We start from the raw sequence: 19,870 nt of genomic DNA, 5'->3' as shown, positions 1-19,870 counted from the left end.
CAACAGTAATGTTTCTAAAACCTTTAAAGAAAATAGAAGTGCACTGCACGTGGCATTTTCTGCATTAAAGACAAAAAAATGTCATGTTTCCGAAATTGTTTTCTTATCAATTTCTGAAAGATTTAATATTGTTTTGTTACAATGCTCCTTGCATTGGATCAGTGCTATCCACCACTGGTTCAGGATTAAAGACCATCTGAGCAGCTGCAGCACAGGAATTAAGAAGTGCAGCCAAAGCTACCACGATTTCCCTGTTTGGACTTGGCAGCAACGCCAGCTCTGAGGTCCTTGTGACAAACATGAAAACGTGCTTTGGCTGCCTCTAAACAGAGAGGGGACCTCTTACTTCATGTAACATCAAAGTCCAAACTTCTTAATCAAAACCTGGGAAGTTACTGGGATTTTTAAACTATTTTTTTTCCCAACATTTAACACTTTTTAAGCAAACTGCATAACAACATTTCCTGCTGCTACCAACAGCCTCCAGCTCAGACAGGAGTCACAGTGCTCTGCCCTACGTCACCCAGAGCACAGCTCACCCAAACCATCTGGAACTGCAGCCAAGGCAAACATTCCAGGGATAGTTTGAACTACAGAGGAGAAGTTGAGTCTGCTCTCAAAACAGAGAAGGCAGCCCTGCCCAGCCCTGCTTGCAACTGCTGGGCTTGGGATGTTTTGCAGAAGAGTGGATTTATCAAGTTTTCACAAACAGCTGAGTCAGGGAGCTGTGGAACACAGGAAGGGCTCTTCAGTCAAACTCATTTGGCTGAAGTACAAAAGACTGCACAGGGAACACAGACGGGGGTAGGAGGAAAGCTTTCAGAGGAACAGGAAGGAGCACTGTTTTTCTTAAAGAATTTTAGGCCTCAAGGCATTAGAAATAGTACAAACCAAGTATTTCACCAGGGCACATGGTCTGGCAATTACAAAGTCGTCAATGGCAGTGATTTTAAAACTGTAACATGCTCTGAACCAAACAGAAATAGAAAATGTATCTTTATTGCTACACAATAGCAGTGTGTAGCAATATCTGGAACCCACCAGGTGGCTTATGAACACAGGACACAAAGTTGCTTTTTCAACTGATCCACCCACTATCTGATACAAAATGCTCCCAGAAACGCAAGCCACCTGAGGACTGCCTACCCTAAATCACACGAGCTGTCAACAGCTCCCAGAACTATGCCACTTGCCAGGTGTTTAACAAAAAACCAACCAAACAAACAACAAAACAAATCAAATTAATTAAAAACTTGAGTTCTCTCTTACTCCCACATTCTGACTGAGGTGATTGCTCAGGAGGGTGTATCAGCAGCTTCTCTCACTGCAGGCATTCATTCACAGCAAGCAATTCATTTATTATTTACTATGACCGCTTTTCCTATTTACACCTTGGGAAGGGCACACAGATGTGGCAACGCTCCTCCAGAACTTACTTCTCAAGTACAGGTGGAATTACTAACTCAGGACGCATCAGTGCAAGGTTCTGCAGGGCTTGGGCAGCCTCCAGGCTTCCAGTTTTGCTGAACATGGCCAGGAGAACAGGCTGGATGATGCACTGCACGAAGTCTGTCACGTCCTGGTCCGTGAGCTTGTGGCTCTCGGGGACAGGAGTTAACCAGGTCACCTTCTTGTAGCGCTCGCGGTGCAGCCGCCTCACCACGCCGCTGGGCAGCCTCTGCAGCAGCTTCATCAGCTTGTTCTGGGGGCAGAGCACAAATGCTGGTCAGGGCCTTGGCAGCAGCACAGCCTCAGCTGCTCAGGGCACAACAGAACATGAGTCAGTCTGGGAATTACACAGGCACAATGAGGGAACGCTCAGAGGGGCTCTGAAATAGGACGTTCGCAATTTGTCGCTAAACTTCATTTCCCAGGATATCAGTAATTGTGCTGCCAGCACTGTGCCTCATGATTTAAAAAGTAATGAAAATCACATAATTATATACTCAAGAATCAAGATTATTTATATTATTTATTATTATATCTCTGGGAGCATTCTTTGCATATTCACATGTAAGCAAATACCCTGTTCAAGAACAAGCCACCTCCCCTGGCACTGCTGTGACTAGCCTTGCTGTTTTAATCTCTATTTTCCACCAGCTATCACAGGGAGACTCTTGCATTCTTTAACAGAAGATTCCTCTAGCTACCCCATCAAAAATTACATTTCAAACTAGACAATGCACCAAAAATCCTTTTTGCTTTGTTTAATAGAATCACAGAATGTTTTGGGTTGGAAGGGACCTCAAAGCTCACCCAGTTCCAGCCCCCTGCCATGGGCAGGGACACCTTCCACTAGACCAAGTTGCCCCAAGGCCTACCCCAGATTTTCATAACTTGAAGGCAGTAGGTCAGCAAGAAAAAAGCAACATCACACAGGTAATACTGATGGCGCGTCTGAGCCTCATTTCAAGTGCCAAACAATTATTTTTTCAGGCTATATCCAAATTAAATGTCTTGTTCTGGACCTCTGCACTGACACAAGAATAGGAGTATGGTTTGAATGACAGTGCAATCGTGGATCTTGATAATCCAAGGCTCCAAGCACTATACATCAACAGACAATCTGGAGCACACAGAGCTGACAGGTTGAAATCCCAGCCAAAGTTCTCATCTTAACACCCAAAGCCCTTGACTCACCAGCCAGCGCCCATTATTTGAGGGATGGTAGAAAGAGGCAATGCTATTGAACAAGCCAGACAAGTGCTTCTGCACCAGCTTACTTGGTCCACCCTGAAACAGATAAATCACAGAATTTTATCACACAGACCAAGATCAAATGAACAGGTAACAGCAGCATGAGGCATAGGAGTGTTCTCCCCACAGCAAGACTTCAAGGCAGCAAATCACATCCCATCCTCAGCTCAGCACTAAGAGCAAATTCTCTCCATCCCATCTGCTGAGGTTCACACTAAAACAGGTGCCTGTTCCCTTCCCAAATGCCACAGGCAGCAGCTGTGACACAAACCTTTCCAGCCCCATCCCACACTGACAGTGCAACAATGGACCTGACAATATAATTTGGGAAAAAAAGCCCAAAACCACACTTCTGCAGTGAGCTCAGCAGAACAAATATTCATCTTAAATATGTATTTAAGTATTTGCATTATTTTTTGTTTCATTTTATGAAGTAGTTACTCACCATCATGGCTGTGATCCACATGACTGCATGTCCTACATCATAAGCATTTGTTAAGAATCTTGGAACAACAACCTGATTGCTTCCCACTGGCAGATTTAAACTCCTTAAAATCCTAGTAAAAATCTGACAGGAAGAAAAACACACATTGGTATAAATTAATTTTCAAATCCAAAGGTGTTTTAGAAAACCAAACCCACCAAGGAAGATAAGTGAGGCATATCATGAAAAGAGCACTGTTACCTTTGGTACATATGGATCCCAGTCTATGTACCCAATGTTATCAGTGGCCAAGCGAGCAAAAAGATTGACTAGATGCTGAGAATAACCAGAAAAAAGGGAATATTCATTAGAATATATTGAGAATAAATCTTCACATACACAAGATAAAAGTTACCCATGGCACTAAAATCACTTGGGAAGGGAGATTTCACTCCATCAGAACCACCAAGATGTGTTTCACTGGCCTAAAACAGCATTTATACAGAGACATGGAAGAAAATTCCACCAACTCATCCATCTAGCTTTTCCCAATATTTAGCTGTTTAGGACAATTAGTTCCTGCAGGATCCATCCTACTCAGTGTGTGCTGCTGGCTGCCACATTTGTGTGCTTTGGTTTAAACCCATCAGTGTCTTGTAAAGGTCACAGGCATCAGCTGTCAGCTGGGAGAGCAGCCTGTGACTGCCCATGAAGAATTAGACACTCCATCACCAGAGGACAGCCCCAGGAGTCAAAAAGGGAACTGGAAGATGTCCTCAGGAAAGACAGATATCAGGACTGAACAAAAAAATAGGAGATGAAGTCTCACTCTTGTATCCTAATGATGATAAGCACATCACCCACCAACTCTGCTTTTCAGAGCTTCTCCAAATCAGGAAAGACCCACCAGGCTCTCGATGCTTCTATCAGTATTTTGAAGCAATGGCAAAGCCAAAAGGAAGGGCCTTAAATAATCCTGCCTAATTCTGAGGCAGATAGCCCAGAGGAACAGGTCACCTCTCAGGCTGAAGGACATGAGAGCTTTGGAAAACCCCCAAGTTCAATCCAGGACATCAGATACAGCCTGAAGACAAGGGTTACATTTTCTTTAGTGATCTGCCTTTTTCATTTGGTATGAGGAAATACACATTGAAAAAAAAAATCCTTACTATGCACACAAGGAATTGATTCCACAGCTCCCCTTCAAACAGCAAGTCTAATTCCTGCCAAAGCAAGCTGAAGAAAAGCTTGCAGCATACAGAGGCTTAAACTGGATTGCAGAGTCAGAACCCATGTGTCTAATTATCTGCATCCCAACCTGATGGAATGAACCTGACTTTAGGAAATGGACACGACAGAAAAGCAAACAAGAAGTGAAAGCTTTGGGAAAAAAAGTAAGCAAGCTGTCAGAATACAGTGGAAGAGGGAAAAAATATCAGAGATAACTTGTGAAAGGGTGCTGATGATTATTTGTTACACAGTTTGACAGAAACAAACTAAATCATGATGTTCAAGTGAGGCTGCCACAGTTCTGTCAGAAGGAATAGACAGAATTATGGGGTTTTTTGGGGGTGAAAGCCATAAGAAAAGTGCAAAAGTGAACACAGAATCTCAAAACCAGCTTTGGCATCACCAGTGTTTGAATCTGGACAGGTGCCAAGTGCTGAGCCCAGGGCTGCCTCCCTGCATTTGTGATGGAAGGCAAGAAGACCCATGGAATGTGTGACCATGGTGGTTTAGAAATCAGCTTTCTCCTCAGACAGGGAAGTTCTCTCTGTGTATCCAGGCAGGAGATTAGTAAAAGGAGACAGATGGCCAATGAGCTTATGTTCATACTGAGCAGGGGAAGAAACTGGGGATAGGCCAAGTTTCACTGCAGCAAAGCCAAGGCACAGCTCAGCTGACACCAACAGCACCTGAGCTGCTGCTGGGGCTGCCTTCAGACAGTTTTTCATTTCCCAGCTCTGGATCTCCTCACATGAGGCACACAGCAGGGGCACACAGATACATGGCAGACTATTTGCCTTGAAAGATACAGCCCATAGGAATTTTTGGCCAAGGGGAGTGCAGGTTCTTTACTGCAGCTCATTGCAGTGAAGGCAAAATATCACCACTCAAATTTAGGGACCACCCAGGATGTATTAAAAGACAGAACAGAAGTGGAATTTCTAGCAATCACAACTGCTCTTTGCATAATTCTAAGTATTAGCAGGCAGTCTGGAAAATGCCAGCATTCCCAAGGCTGGAATGAAAAGCTGCCTGAGCTGGCCATTAAACAATGCTCACCAAGCACAACTGCAGTCTCATTTATTTAGACAGTAATTGCTTGCTAACAATAATGAAAGTATTGTCTCTGCTTTCTTGTACTAGTTAAAGCAGAAGGGAGAAAATCCATTAAATCACTGTTTGGCTTCAATTCCTTGCAAGCACATTGTAGGAATATTTAAATGAGGATTTCTTCCAGTGTAGATGAAAAGCAAATACTTACCCCTTCCCACTGGGGAAGATTTTGAACTGACACCCAAAGGCCTATAAATTCATCAAACCAAAGCCTGAAAGAAAACAGAAACAAAATAATTTTAACACTGAGAAAGCAGCTCTCTCACTGAATATTTATCCCTCACTTTGCCAGGTGGTTGCAGGAATTCACCTGTGCCTCAATTCATTCTGCAAGAACAGAGATCAACATGGACACGTTTTTATCAATTTGCAGCTCACAGAGTATTCCCAAATCTGACTTTTAGTCCTTGTTTTTCTTCTTTATGTCTCCTCTGAGTCTTTTTTGATCCCCCTTTCACACAACTGTCTCTCCAAGACTTTCCTTATTTACCTCAGCTCTACCATTCCAACAGATAAAACAAATGACACCTCATCTCCCTCTGCCTTGCACTGTGAAATTTGTCCCTTTTGATCACAAGTGTCATTAGCCCCTTCTCTGAATTCACCTGAGGCCAAGGATGCAAACCCTCCACAGCAGTCTCTGACTTAAATTCACCTTTACAAACTCCACTTAATTCAATTCAGTTTGATTTGCTGTGTGCTTTATTCAGTAGGGAAGAGGGACTAAGAATCCTGCAGGTTACATTTACCAAAGAAGCAGGTTGACAGCGCTCCTGTCTTGAACTCCTGCCAAATATGCTGCTGAAAGCCACCAGTGACTTCCAATCACCCTGTAAAAGATGATTCCTTGCATTTGGAGCAGAGCACTCCTCAGTGACACCTACTTGAAACCCTTGTGGTGAAGTTCAGGGGGAAGGGTGGTGGGCAGGAAGAGCTCGAAGTAGGTGATGGCCTTCTGCATGGTCACATCAAAGGGACACATCAAAGGCCTCCACTCATCCAGCATTTCTGCAGTGGCATCTTCGGGGAAATACCTGAGAACAAGGAAACCACTCAATATACACAGACCTGGCTTTAAACTTTGGCTCTTTTTAAGCATATTGAAAACCAGCTATGAATTTGTCATCAATGCTCACTTTAGAGTAAAACCATGTGCCCAGGGGCCATAGGCAGGCAGCCCTCACCTCCAAAAACCCTCACAAAATACAGTAAAATCGAGGATATTGTGGTGCATCATTAAGACACCAATTAAAAAGATTCTTGTCTTGTTGAATCAGAGAAAAATCTGTACAATGCAAAACCATTTCACTGTGAAGGCTGGTCCAAATCAAACAACTATTACTCATTTTTGATGCAGCATAAAAAAAAATATCACTTCAGGCACAAGGATCATTTATAGAAACATTACAGGAACGCTGGTGATTTAATTTCTTTTAAACACACTAAGTATGCATGCAATGCAGTATTTAAAATGCGTATTAGATAGACTTTTTTATACAACAGAATTATTGCAACCAAGGCTGCTAAAAAGGAAAAATAAACCCCAGAAAAGTCTCTACCCTCCATCTTAAATTTTTGAACAGCAGCCAAGCAATGACAGGTAGAGTAGGGGTCTTTTTTCCTCCTTCCTAAATTAATATAAAAGGTAAAAAAAAAAAAAAAGAAAAAAAAAGAAAAATCAAGAAACAAACACTTACGGTCTGCAGCTCTTCACGAGTGTTTTCAGAACACTTTCTACAGAGCTGAAATGAGAAAAGGAAATGTTAGGAATAATAGATTACTACATTTCAGAGACAGCATAAAACAACCAACCATTTGCTGACCTTTCCCTCCAGAGCTTAAGATGCAATTAGATGTCTTCTTTGAACATGCATTAGCTACCTGCCTTCTCCACAGACCTAACTACAACAATTAAAATTGTTCTGCTCTCTCTGCTACTTCTGGTTTTATTTTTAATACTCTGGCATTTCCTGCATTTAAGTGAAGAATTAGTATCACTTCATGGAAGTGGCATCCTGCATTTTGTCCATGAACAACCAGCAAAGTGACTTCTGGGGGAGATGAAAACACACAAAAATGGGTTTGTGGAATTCATGAATATTTGTAAGATAAATAAAGGCAACTTGTTGTTTTTAGGCTCCAAACACCATATTTGTCCTTTTCAATGTGGTTTTGGGCTTTGTCCAGTGGTTGTAAGAAGGAAGGAATTATCTGCAAATCAAGGGTTATTTCATTGGAGTCCTTCCCAAATAACAGCTGATTTTAAAAGTGCTTTTATCCACAGCAAGAACACTTCTTTGAGAAATCATTTCAACTCCTATTGTCACCTATTGTCACAGGATGCCATCAAACCTTTAAAAAGACTGAATCTGAGAATAAACTCAAAGAATAAAAGGGAGGGGGAGCAGAGAGTGATCAATCAACGCAAGCACCAAGGTAGTAAATTGTCACGTTCTTCAAACCTTCCATTGATTGCACAACCACCTCAAGACTAACTTGCACTTTTACCCAAAAACATTCCCTGAATGGAAAAAAAAGTTCTGGCAGAAGAAATTCTTAAATTTTTTAGACATGCTTTCTCTAGAAACGGAAATATTGCAGTCTTTCGTTCATCATCTCAAATAAACGTTAAAAATGCTTTTCTGCTCAGAAAAAGATGATGCAAATATATAATCTTTAGAATTTCGCCAAGAACAATTAATTTTGAGACACACAAGTATTCAACATGTACTATTGTCTCTCCAGTCCTACATGAAATAAACTGACCCCATACAGCCAGGAGAACTAAAAAATAAATAAATCACCAATTCCCTTCAACACTCAATACAAATCAGCAAAAGCCCACCCAGCCCTCAGAGCACTGCTTCAGTCAAACAGTGCCCTAGAAGATGCAAAATTATGTATAATTTATGCAACAGTGACAAAGGCAACTCAGGACCTCTCCCAGAAAGAAAATTTCAAATGTGGAGAAGAAAAGCCAACCAGTCATTGAACAAAAAATAAACCCAAACTCTGCAGGAAGCTCAGGAAGATCCTGGGTTCAAGTGAATATTGTCCTTGAAGGAGTTAGAAAAAAAGATAACAGTTGTTCCAAGAGCAGATAAATAAAGCATGAACCAGCACATTCCTTAAGAGCATTAAAAATTCACATGATAAATGTTTGGGTGACATAAACAAACAAGCTCTCCCCAGACTATCAATCATTCCACTCAAGTCAGCTCTCACTAAGGAAAACCTGAAGGACAGGAATTTTAACAAACACTGAGGCCAGAGATCAACAAATTGTTTAAATTAATGAATTTAAAGTCAGATCTCAGCATTTGTTATTGTGAGAGAGTAAAGGAGAAAGATTGGGACGTTCTCTCCTCTATTTTGGTTACAAATTTAGTAAGGCAGAAAACAAAAAGCAACAGCAAGACAATTTTGTACCCAAGAAAAATTCCATTTTCCATTCAAGAGTGTTCAAGTTACAGGAGACATCCTGGAATATTCCCATTAGGGGACTGTGAGCAAAGGGCAGGACAATGCAGCTGGGAAGGTTCATTAAAGAACACCCAGCACCATTTTTAACACCTATCACTGTTCTCTTTTTTGGCACTACAGGATTATTTTCTTCTTTTGGAAAGGGTATGATGATACTGATTTGCAAATTGGTTTTTTTTTTCCTGCACTTACACAGAGAAACATGTTTCAGTTAAAATTATTACCATGTAAACTGAGAGAGGTGACAATTACATTGTCTAAAAGCAGTAAGACAAATTTCAGTTTTTCAGGAGAAGGTCTGAAGGTAAAGTCTAGTCCTGAAGTGGATACAGAGCTTAAATTAAGACAATGGAAAGAGCAACCAGCTACGGTTTCACAAATTATTTTAGTGATCTCCTAACTAGAGTGAGCCATCTCTCACTGGATTAGTACAACTAAGCCCTTGTTTCTAAAAAAAACCCAAACAAAGCAAACCCCACTGCAATCCCACTGCTGCCACTTCCAGCAGTTTTCTGCATTTATCATACACCAGAACTCCTGATTACTGTTTCCCTACAAAAATTCCCAGTGAACTCTTCACACAGCAGCTCTTCACATCCCCAAGGTTGTTGCTGGGTGGATTTTCCAGAAGCCATTACCTCACTGCTAAAGCACTTTCCATGATTTCATTGGATTTAAGAGGAAGGTACCTTCACTCCACAACGTGCTCCTGCACCAATGGTGCTTTTATCCAAAACCACACACAACAATTGCTCCAATGGAAAACTTAGCTCTCATTTAAACCCCTGAAATACATTTGCTGGTTAAATAAGTTAGAACAGAGCCCTGGAGAGCCACTCCACACACACTGCCTGGGTCCCCAATTAGCAAGGTTGACATCCAGTGCGACATTCTCATAACCAGTGGTGTCAGGTTAAAATTGGCCTTCCAAATACAATTATTTATGCAGAGACTTCCACCTGTGTGACAGTGTTACAGTCCAACAGAACATGCAGAAGGGACATTGGCCAGAGCTCAACAGAAAAAAAAAAAAGAATCATTCTTACCACCTATGTAATACATTAAGCACAAATGTTTTAGGTGAAGACCAGCCTGGTCGATATGAACTGAATGTAAACAAAAATAAAATTCAATTAAAACAGGAGATAAATGAAACAGCTACAAATCAGCTTTTAAAACCTTGACTTCCACCAAAAAGGTACCCCTTGAAAAAGGATGAGCACTGTATGAGAAGGAATCGCACTGCATGGAGTGGCTGACATGGAATAAAGTTAATAAAATTGAATGCTTCAGTCAGATCATCACAACAGAAATCTTCATTCCTGCTTAAACTCCTTTATCCTCCTGGAAAAGTTCCCTCCCTCCTACACAGTGAGCAGTTACTCAACACCATCCCGCCAGAGCAAGGTGTGCAGGTACAAAAATAAAAAAATAAAATAAACCAAGGAAGGCTCTACTCTTTCACATTTTACCTACAATTACCAAAATACTTCAATTTAGCAAACTGATTTTTTTCAGCTACACAGCCACAAGAGAAATTCAGCCTGAAATGCTCCATATATTTCCTGTTCATTTTCCTTATCAGCAATAGGATCTTCCCCTCAGGAATCAGTGGCAGTGCTTCAGTATAATTCAAAAAATCATTTTTTTAAAAGCAAATGAAGCACTTTCACCTGCATTTCAATTCAACCAAAGATAATGCATTATCCATGTGCTATCTTTTATAATTTGTAATTTATAGAGCAGGACCTTCACTGACTGGAATAATTATGAAAATTTTAAGTCTGAAAATCTGACAGATGGAGAGGGATTGACAGTGCAGAGAAAGCAAAGAAAACAAGTTTTCATTTTTAAAATCAGCAGAACATGTCTAAAATTCTTAACTGGAGAAAATAAATTATTTCTCCCTATCATAGCAACACTCTGAGTAAATACCTGTATATCCTACAGAAAATATTTCACTTTTCTTGGACAGCAGACTGATTTATACATGGATTCCAGATCCTGGGAATGATTACATGACAAATACTGAAGGACAGTACTATTTGTATCTCTTTCCCCACAACTTTACTGTGTTATAGAAGAGAACAGCACACATTTAACTTAGTATCTGTGCTGGTTTTGGCTGGGCTAAGTTAATTTCCTTCATATTATTACCCATCTTTAGCTCAACTCACAAGTTTTCTCACTTTTACCCTTCCATTTCTCTCCCCAGTCCCACCAGGAAGGGCATTAGTTGCCAGGCTGGGGTTAAACCACAACAATACTGTTAAATTTTTCATACTGAATTTATTAAACTGTAGGTTATCACCCTAAAATAAGTTGAGTGAGACCTCTGTTGCAGTGTATTTAAAAATTAATCACATTCATAAAGAAAGAAACAGCATGACAAACACAAGCCACAGGCAGAAGGAGATACATGATTCAGTGCAGCCCTGCATGCAATTATTGAAAGGTGCCTCATGAAAATAGAAACAGAATATTTCCCATGTATCAAATTCCAGATATTAAAAGCACATTACAAAGTACTTTAAAGCAAGTACTAATGGCCTATAAAATGTTTGAAAATGTGAACTTACTTAGGAAACCAATTTAATCCCAGATGTTCTGTTTTGGAGTATAATATCCTTTCCAACATTTCATAGAGTGGTCGCCATGGTAACTCCAAATCATCCCTGGAAAGCAGTTCCTTTTTCCTAATAGGAAACAAAACACCCAGCAGTTCAGGATCCAGCACTGACATGGACATGCTGCCCATGGGAATGCCCCCATCCCTGCTCCCAGTTTGGCACAAACTGCAGGAAGGCCAGGCAGGACCAGGCTGGTCACTGGCAGCCTTCAGCACAAGTGACACTGTCAAGATTTTCCCTGACTAAGTGAAATAAACATTATTGAGTCGTGAGCCAATTCTCATCTTCTCACTAGATGAGATTCAGCCTTAATTCCTGGCTCTCTGTTTGGCTTTCCTGATATGGGGAAAACTGGCATTCTTCCACTTTCAGCCCACTCCTAAAGCTTTGAAGGTGCTTGCACAAGAGAACCCTTTAACCAGAGCACTGTGTAGGGCAGATAAGTGAAATAACCTGTAAGAACTCTGCTACATGAAAGCTACAACATTGAGCAAGAGATCAACTGTTGTGAGACAGAAGTTTCCACAGTCAGCAGAAATCTTTACTCACTTTAACAGGTTGATTAGCAGGCGTGCAAATCCTTGCATCATGCTGATCTCCAGCTTTGGAATTGTCACCAACTCGTACAATAGTTTGATAAAGAGCACGTGATCTTCCTTGCTGAATTTTCTGCCATACAGTCGGATGTATCTGCAAACCAAACAGAGGGGGAGTCAGCAATATTTTAAAACATCCCATTTATCCAAGACCTGAGCCAGAATCCCTCTGATTTGCTGTTTAGGGAAACAAAACTAAAACCTGGTTCTCCAGCCCAACAAGTAAGAACCTGAAGATACACACAAAAGGAAGATTTACAACTGCAATTACAGGAAGAAAAAGAATGACCAAATAAAGTTTACAGCCCTCTAAGAGTCTGTAGTCACAAGTACTGTAACCTGGACAGGACACAATCCAGAAGCTAAAAAAACAACCCAAAAAGTATCAAGACAAGCCCAAATCCAATAGCTTCCAGCAAGGATGAACAATTGATTTAGACACTGAGCTCTGCTAGTGGTGTGTCCCACTGCCTTCAGCAAGGGGAGATCATCAGACTCACTCCAGAAAAACTGTTTGCCGGTTTTAAGTTGAGATTGAAAAAAAGAAAAATGTTTTCAAGTCTTGAAAGATACTCTGCACCAGAAAAACCCATATAAGGTGCTATCAGAGCATTTTAGGTGTGGCACAACTGTAAATTACTGTTCACTGGGAGGCAACTTCCCTTTTTATTACTGCTCTGACACTATTCTTAAAGATGCATAAGAAAGCTGCTTTCCACTTCCCTTTTCCTGTCAAATTCAAGGGAGGGATGTTTATATTTGATGGGCAGTGTTTTCACTAATGTTCATTTCAACATGTTGTACTTATTTTAAACACAGAAGGAAACAAACAAAATACAGGATAACCCACTTTTCCACCACAGGAACCTAAATAATCTGGATTGGCCAGAGACACTACCTACCTACAGAATTACACCACCAAGAGCTTAACACCTACACTTTTCACATGCCTAAAAAAGACAGGAAAAAGAATCCTCAGGGAAAGAAAATGGGTGAAACATGTTTGATTAAAAAAAAAAAAATAAGGCAGAAGAAACTGCAGAAGCCTGGGAAAATAAGTTTTAACTACAAAGAAACACAGAGATCAAATTTATCTGCCAGTATTGCTATATATAACTGAAAATAAAATGTTTGGCTGGTTCTCCTTCGTGACATTTGCTAACAACAGCTCTGCTACACAAAATGCTGTTTAATTAAGAAAGGAGTAAAGTACACAGAAACATGCTGAACACAAAGATGTCACTATGCCCAAGCAGCAGGACTTGATGCCAAATTGCTCCCATATTTTACAGCTTCTTTATGTAGGAGGGAGGCAGAGCTGAAAGGGGTCAATTATTTGTATTAATCCAGCTGAGCATTAAGGCAGTGTCAGAAAATAAATCCTTCTAGAAAGGGGTGTTCAGACTTTTCCTCAAGATTAAACAAGAAAAATCTGTCAGAGGGGAACTGCAATATTTTCAGACTATCCCTTCAGAAGGGATGAAATATCACCATTACTAAATAAAAGAATATAGGCAGAACTTCATGAACCCTGAAGGGTGTCCAGGGGCTAATCACACAGATAATTTTCATCATAGAAATGGTGTCTCTTCAGGATAATTGGGTTACTGGGGGAAAAAAATAATTGCAGAACTAAATTATTGTAAGATAAAAGAGTTCTGAAAGCAGATAATACTATGCTGAGATGACAGCTGAAATCTTAAATGCACTGCCTTTTTGATTCCTTTGAGGCTTTACGAGTTTTCATCCTGCAAAAAGGACAAAATTATTGCCCTTCATTGTTCAGCTACATGGAAAAAAAAAAAAACCCAAACCAAACAAATAAAACACACCCACACAACATGAAAGACATGACTAAGAAGTGAAAATTCTTTTTCCAACTTCAGCCTTTCTGTACAGAGTACAGGCTCTCTGGAGATTACAAAAAAAAAAAAAAAAAAAAAAAAAAAAAAAAAAAAAAAAAAGAAAACCATAAAGCCAATTCCCCAGTCTTGGAGTGCTGGGTATCAAATCTCTCCCTCCAAAAGTACAATAGGCCTATTTTTAGGAAGTGTACTATCATATCATGTGGCCACCCTAAACTGCCCTAGAAAGTTGGCTGCTCTGCTATAGTTAAAAATTACCTCTCCTCCAGAAGCTGAACAGCACACCCCCCTAAATTCCTGGCTTTCCATCTGCATTTGCTAACACACAGAACAGGATCACGACTGGTTTAAAGCTCAGTTTTTGACAAATGATGTGAAAAGCAATGAATCACGCTCAGCAGGACTGCTTAAACCACATGTACATGTACACAGCACACACATCCCTCACACAGCCAAAGAAAGCTTCTGTTTCCCTGATAAAGATGAGAGAAAGATGTCAAACAAGACTTTTAGGCAATAGTGATTAAAATACTTGGCAAAGTCCCACGGAGACATTTCCATGCTCACTGTAACTTTGTGCCCTGTCATTCCCCTTCCAAACAGCTGAGCTGCCTTTTTTCCACACCTTACAGCAAGACACTTGAATGTCATTTTATAAGTCTACACCTGACAAGCACATAAAATAACATTGTCAGGGACAGCAATTGAGTCCTTCACCCTCCCACACCCGTGACTGCTGGAGCAGGAAGCACAGAAAGGCATTTGTGTGTTTGTGTGTTTGCCTGGCTGCAGAGTTAATTCCATATACAGTAACCATGAAATGTCCATATCATATTAATATGTTCATTGACTATGTTTAGTGTTTTTTCATTTTTAGAACAATCTATGAATCCTGAAAGAGGGGGAAGTTGAGAATATGTATACTGCTGACCTGAAGACCACAAAAAATTATGGAGCAAGAGCAGTTAAGCAAATTATTTCAATGTAACCTGCTTTTCCCACACACACTGTGGCAAGCTGAGATTCACCCTTCTGCTTTCACAACTGGTTAGTATTTTACAAGCTTTTACCAGACAGAGCTGGAGGAATCTTTGGAGCAATTATTACAGATTTAACTGCCAGTCTTTGGGGCAAATTTTACTTGCTTCAGAAACCTCATCAAATCAAAAGTTACTCTCCTCATAGGAGTGAAAGTTCACCACAGTCCACACACATCCCAGAAGAACCAGGTGTCACCACTGAAAATGCCCCATAAAAGAATTATACAAATCAGCTTACAGACATTTTGTCTGATAAACTCCTATTCTGCCTCCTTTCTGTCCCCCCTCCCTCCTCAGCTCGTGACATCAGACAGCTGAAACAGCTGGTCTGAAGATAAATATGTGCAAGTCATGGTTCCAGCTGTGGGGGGTATAAAAACTACACAATTCAGCTGTCACCGTGAAAGGGTACTCAAATTTTTAATTCAAAAAAAGATCTGAGTTTCACTTTCATTCTCTCCTGTGGCACAGAGTTGTAAAAAGCTGAGGAGGTGTAACTAGGCAGGTGTATCATCTGCATGCCACTGTTTGCTTCTCTCATTTGTACATACACATATCTGTATTAACAGCTGTATCTCTACAATAAATGTAGAGATGTAAATTAAAGATGTAAATTATTTCACAGAATACTGCAAGAATTCCAGCCTTTGCAGTTCAGACACTAGCAACAAATATAAGCAGCTATCATGCCATTATGAGGATTCTGAGCATTTTCTTTTTATTAATTATAGCTTTTTTCAGGAGGGGAAAAAAGGGAGCCAGTAAGTTTGGAGATGAGTCCCTGACTATTGAGAGACAGCAGAAATTGGATTCTATAGTCACGAACACCACAGGGCTGGAAGTGTTTTATCTACACCTGAACTCCTGCTACTGTATTTCACAGAATGATAGAATGGTTTGCGTGGGAAGGGACCTTAAAGCCCATCCAGTGCCACGCCCTGCCATGGGTAAGGACAATTTCCACTGTCCCAAGGTGCTCCAAGCCCCATCCAGCCTGGCCTTGGACACTTCAAGGGACCCAGGGGCAGCCACAGCTTCTCTGCATTCTCACAGGGAAGAATTCCTGGCCAGCATCTCATCTAACCCTGCCCTGTGGCTGTTTGTATCCATCCCCCCTAGTCCTGGCACTCCAAGTACTCCACTATTTGTATTTTGTTAATACAGATAGTCCCTCTCAATTTTTTTTTCTGCTCCCTTCAGGTACTGGAAGGCCACAATTAGATTGCCCCAGGCCTTCTCTTTTGCAGGCTGAACAACCTGGATTCTCTCAGCCTTTTATCCCTAGAAGTACTTTGTCAAGTCAAACAGAGCAGCAGCACATCTCTCACATTAATTACACCAGCTTATTTTTTTTACACCAAGCCCACTGTTTCCTTCCCTGCCCACACCAAACACACTCAGAGCCTCCCTGTATCTAAAATGCCACAAAGAAAATCTGGGTACTAACAGGCATCAGACAAGCTGCAAACACTCACAATGAATTCAAACTTCAAAGTGTAGGTGGAAAACCACAAATTGGAGCCTGCTGACCTTTCTGTGATTCATAAAGCAGCACAGCAGTGCTTCCCAACAGGCCAAATTCACTGCCCTGGAGCCTGAAGTGGTAACAGCAATTGCCATTTACAGAGTGAGTAACAGGGTGATTCTAAGGCACACTTAGAATGAATTTCTGCGCCTATTGAGCCTGTTTAGCTAAAGCTCATCTTTCTCACAGTAGGGACTCCTAAGTTTATTTCAGCTCCATGGGAAAAGGAAGTTCCACCACAGGTATGGGCAACAGGTACCACCGAAACCAGTATGAGTTGGCAGATGGCTGGGAAGGGAAGCAGTGCTGAACTGGCTCCAAGCAGGTTCAAACTGTCACATAACACAAACAAGTGAGTCATTTTGCAACCACCACTGTAATTCTATCTAAGACTGCCTCTTGGGAAACAGAAAGACACTTACATTCCAATACAGTCGAATCTAAAAGGCTTTGACTGATAAATGTATATTAATTTCTCAACTGATATTATAAAAAAAGGACTTATGTAAGGAGAGGAGTTGTAAGCAAGTGAGTGTTTCAAAACGGTTCAAACACACGGACTTTGTTGTTTCTGGCACACAGGAAACGCTGTGTGTGAAGGCACACACAGCATTCAGCAACAAACATGATAAACATCCACAGAATTTACTGATTGCAGCTACAGGACTCACTGTCATATGATGCCATACCCAGTGCCAGAGTTTCCCGAATAAAACAGGGTCAAGTGTAAAATTCACGACAAGTAACCTATGTCGTACTCGGTGCTATCTATGAAACCAGCGCGGGTTCATCTGTACAAAAACCACCCTGCCAGCACACACAGCAGGGCCAACATCAGCACAAATTACCCCGCGCCAGAGTTCAGCCAAGATATCAAGGGCACCAGCGGTGTTTACACAGCATTAAGCCAGAGTTTAATCCTGCCAGCCCTGACCCAACAAACGGCCCGTCTTGAGAAAGACTTCGTGTCCCTATAGCAGAAGTTACACGGAGATTGTATCAACCACGACTTGCTTAAGAAGGGGAGAGGTAAAACAGGTGGCCACGCAGGCATTAAAAAATATACACGTATTAAAAACAAAAGCACGAGTTAATCGCACAAGCGCTTAAGTCGTGGAATTCGGAAGTTTCAGAGGCGGTAGGCGAGCTCTCGCGGCCGGAGCCACCTTTGTCCCGGTTTCCGATGTGGAAGTGCCGGCCTTGCGCAGGGCAGGGACGGGACAGCGGCCGGGAGCGGGGCCCGGCCGGGTGCCAGCGGTTCCGTTATGCGGGAGGCGCTCCCGGCGGGCAGGGCACGGCTCGGCTCGGCACAGCTCGGCAAGGCAAGGCAAGGGACGGGACGGGACGGGACCGACGCGCCGCTCGCAGCCCGAGGCCCCGCTCCCCGTCCCGCCCCGGCACTCACGTCGAGAGCTTCCTGGTCCAGAAGAGCCCGCCGGGCCAGAGCTCCTGCAGCTGCACGGCGCGGGCCAGGTTGCCCTTGATGTGCTCCAGGAAGCGGGCGGCCTCCTCCTCCAGGCGCTCGCCGTAGGGCAGCAGCTTGTTGTAGACGATCTCCTTCTGCGGCGGCCGGGCCATGTCGGCGCTGCCCGGGAGGGCCGGTGACCGCGGCCGCCGCGCCCCGCCCGCCCCGCTCGGCTCTGCGCCGCTCACTTCCGGCGGAAGGCGGGCCCGGGGCGGCTCCGGGCGCTCCGCGGGCACGGGGCCGGGCCGGGGGCGCGGGGCCGGGGCCGGGCCGGGGCGGCGCTCTGGGCCCCGCCGCGGGGAGGGGCGGAGAGGCCACGGCGCCCGCCCGAGCTCGGGGTTCGCGCTCTGCGGCTTTGCGGCTGGGGGAAAAGCCCTGCTGGCAAAGCTGCCGCCGCCCGGACGCGGAATTGGGAGTGAAAACATTCACCCGCCGGCTGCGCTCATCGGGAGGGAACCGAGCATTGCTTCTCGCCCCAAAACACTTGGGGTGAGGTGGGGACGGAGGGGACAGAGCGACACTCAGTGCCGCGGTCTGTCGGACTCGGTGACCCCGAGTCTTGAAAGCCCAGTTGATTCGGTGGTGCTGTAATTAGCCCTGGAGTTTGATAGCAGATTGCGCGGCTGCCTAAGAGGCTTATTTGAAATAATAGCGCTAGTCAGGAGCGCAGAGCTCGCCCGCGGGCCCTGGGTGTGGGATAAACTGCCGAGGGATATGTGATAACAGCACTGATAGCTGTTATCTCCAGCTGTCCTAATATAATTGAATTTCCCCTCAAGAGTTACATCGTGGCCATACAACAGCTGCAAACTGATTAGATTTAGAGCTACTGACAAGGGCAAATCCTGTTTTCTGATCTTTATGCTCAAACTAGCTCTGCTTAAAAAAAAAAAAAAAAAAAAAAAAAAAAAAAAAGACGGCTAACTAAATTCTGGAACACGACAGGGAGAGGAGAAACTCCACGGAAAACTTAAGTATGACAGGCAAAGGCATCATGGCATCTTCCCAAGGAGTGCATCATCTACTTTCCTCACCCTCCTAGACCTGTATTTTTAATAAAGGAAGCACCAGGATTTTGTGTAGTGTCCCATCCTTCTGAAATACCCTTCCATTCCTAGAAGATTTTGTATCACATGATCTCATGTGGGTCACATCTATCAACTTTTACACGATTACAAAATAGCTGGATTTCACTCAATTTGTTGCCATCTTTCACAGGGACTTTACGCTTGTGTTGCCTCATAACTGCATGAGGCAAAACAATCATAGATGAATCTCTGCCCTTTCTGGCTGGAATTAAAAATGAAAACTTGGTCATGGTCAGCTTTCCATGGGGATAAAGTACGTCTTGGTTTAGCATTTTTCTGGGGAAAACAGAAATAAACAATATGAAATGAATAGTTTTATCACCAATTCAGTAAAGGATAAATTGGCCTAAAAATTAATAAAAAACCAATATCTATAGTTAGTGAAAATATGTATGCATTGAAATTGAAAAGTCTAAAATTACTTATTTTCTATCACTTAGAGGAAATTCTTGGTAATCACAATGGTAATTTGTTCAGACATTTCCAATGTGGGAAAGTGTTTGTCAAATTTGAAGCATGCAGTTTGTTTGTTTGGTGAGGGAAAAAAATTCAAAATTCTACCCCAATTTTCTGAAATTGAAGATGGCAGATACCTCAGGAGCTTCTCAGCTGTGTTCTGTTGCTTTGTAGCCATGTTATAAAAAATGACTCCTGCCCTTTCTAACCCAAGTTAAAACTAAGCCTTGATTTTTCAGGCATTTTGCAGTATTTGGCATG

At 42.4% G+C, this 19,870-nt stretch overlaps 1 protein-coding gene across 1 annotated transcript in view; it reads right to left on the bottom strand.

Moving 5' to 3' along the window:
• Nucleotides 1–18,212, bottom strand: part of PSME4 (proteasome activator subunit 4) — a 43,832-nt gene extending 25,620 nt beyond the window's left edge. Inside the window, exons 1-10 of the mRNA XM_058020335.1 lie at nt 18,006–18,212; nt 12,124–12,264; nt 11,524–11,640; nt 7,159–7,203; nt 6,346–6,495; nt 5,610–5,673; nt 3,383–3,457; nt 3,143–3,265; nt 2,641–2,733; nt 1,437–1,702 (exon numbers count right to left, since the gene is read on the bottom strand). Coding sequence (XP_057876318.1) covers nt 1,437–1,702; nt 2,641–2,733; nt 3,143–3,265; nt 3,383–3,457; nt 5,610–5,673; nt 6,346–6,495; nt 7,159–7,203; nt 11,524–11,640; nt 12,124–12,264; nt 18,006–18,178 — 1,247 coding nt within the window. The 5' untranslated portion in view covers nt 18,179–18,212. The remainder of the gene's footprint in view (nt 1–1,436; nt 1,703–2,640; nt 2,734–3,142; nt 3,266–3,382; nt 3,458–5,609; nt 5,674–6,345; nt 6,496–7,158; nt 7,204–11,523; nt 11,641–12,123; nt 12,265–18,005) is intronic.
• Nucleotides 18,213–19,870: the final 1,658 nt, after the last annotated feature.

This window comes from Melospiza georgiana, chromosome 3 (assembly GCF_028018845.1).
Source record: "Melospiza georgiana isolate bMelGeo1 chromosome 3, bMelGeo1.pri, whole genome shotgun sequence".
Taxonomy (NCBI): Eukaryota; Metazoa; Chordata; class Aves; order Passeriformes; family Passerellidae; genus Melospiza; species Melospiza georgiana.
Note: the sequence above shows the minus strand (reverse complement) of the source record. Positions and strands in the feature narration are given on the sequence as shown.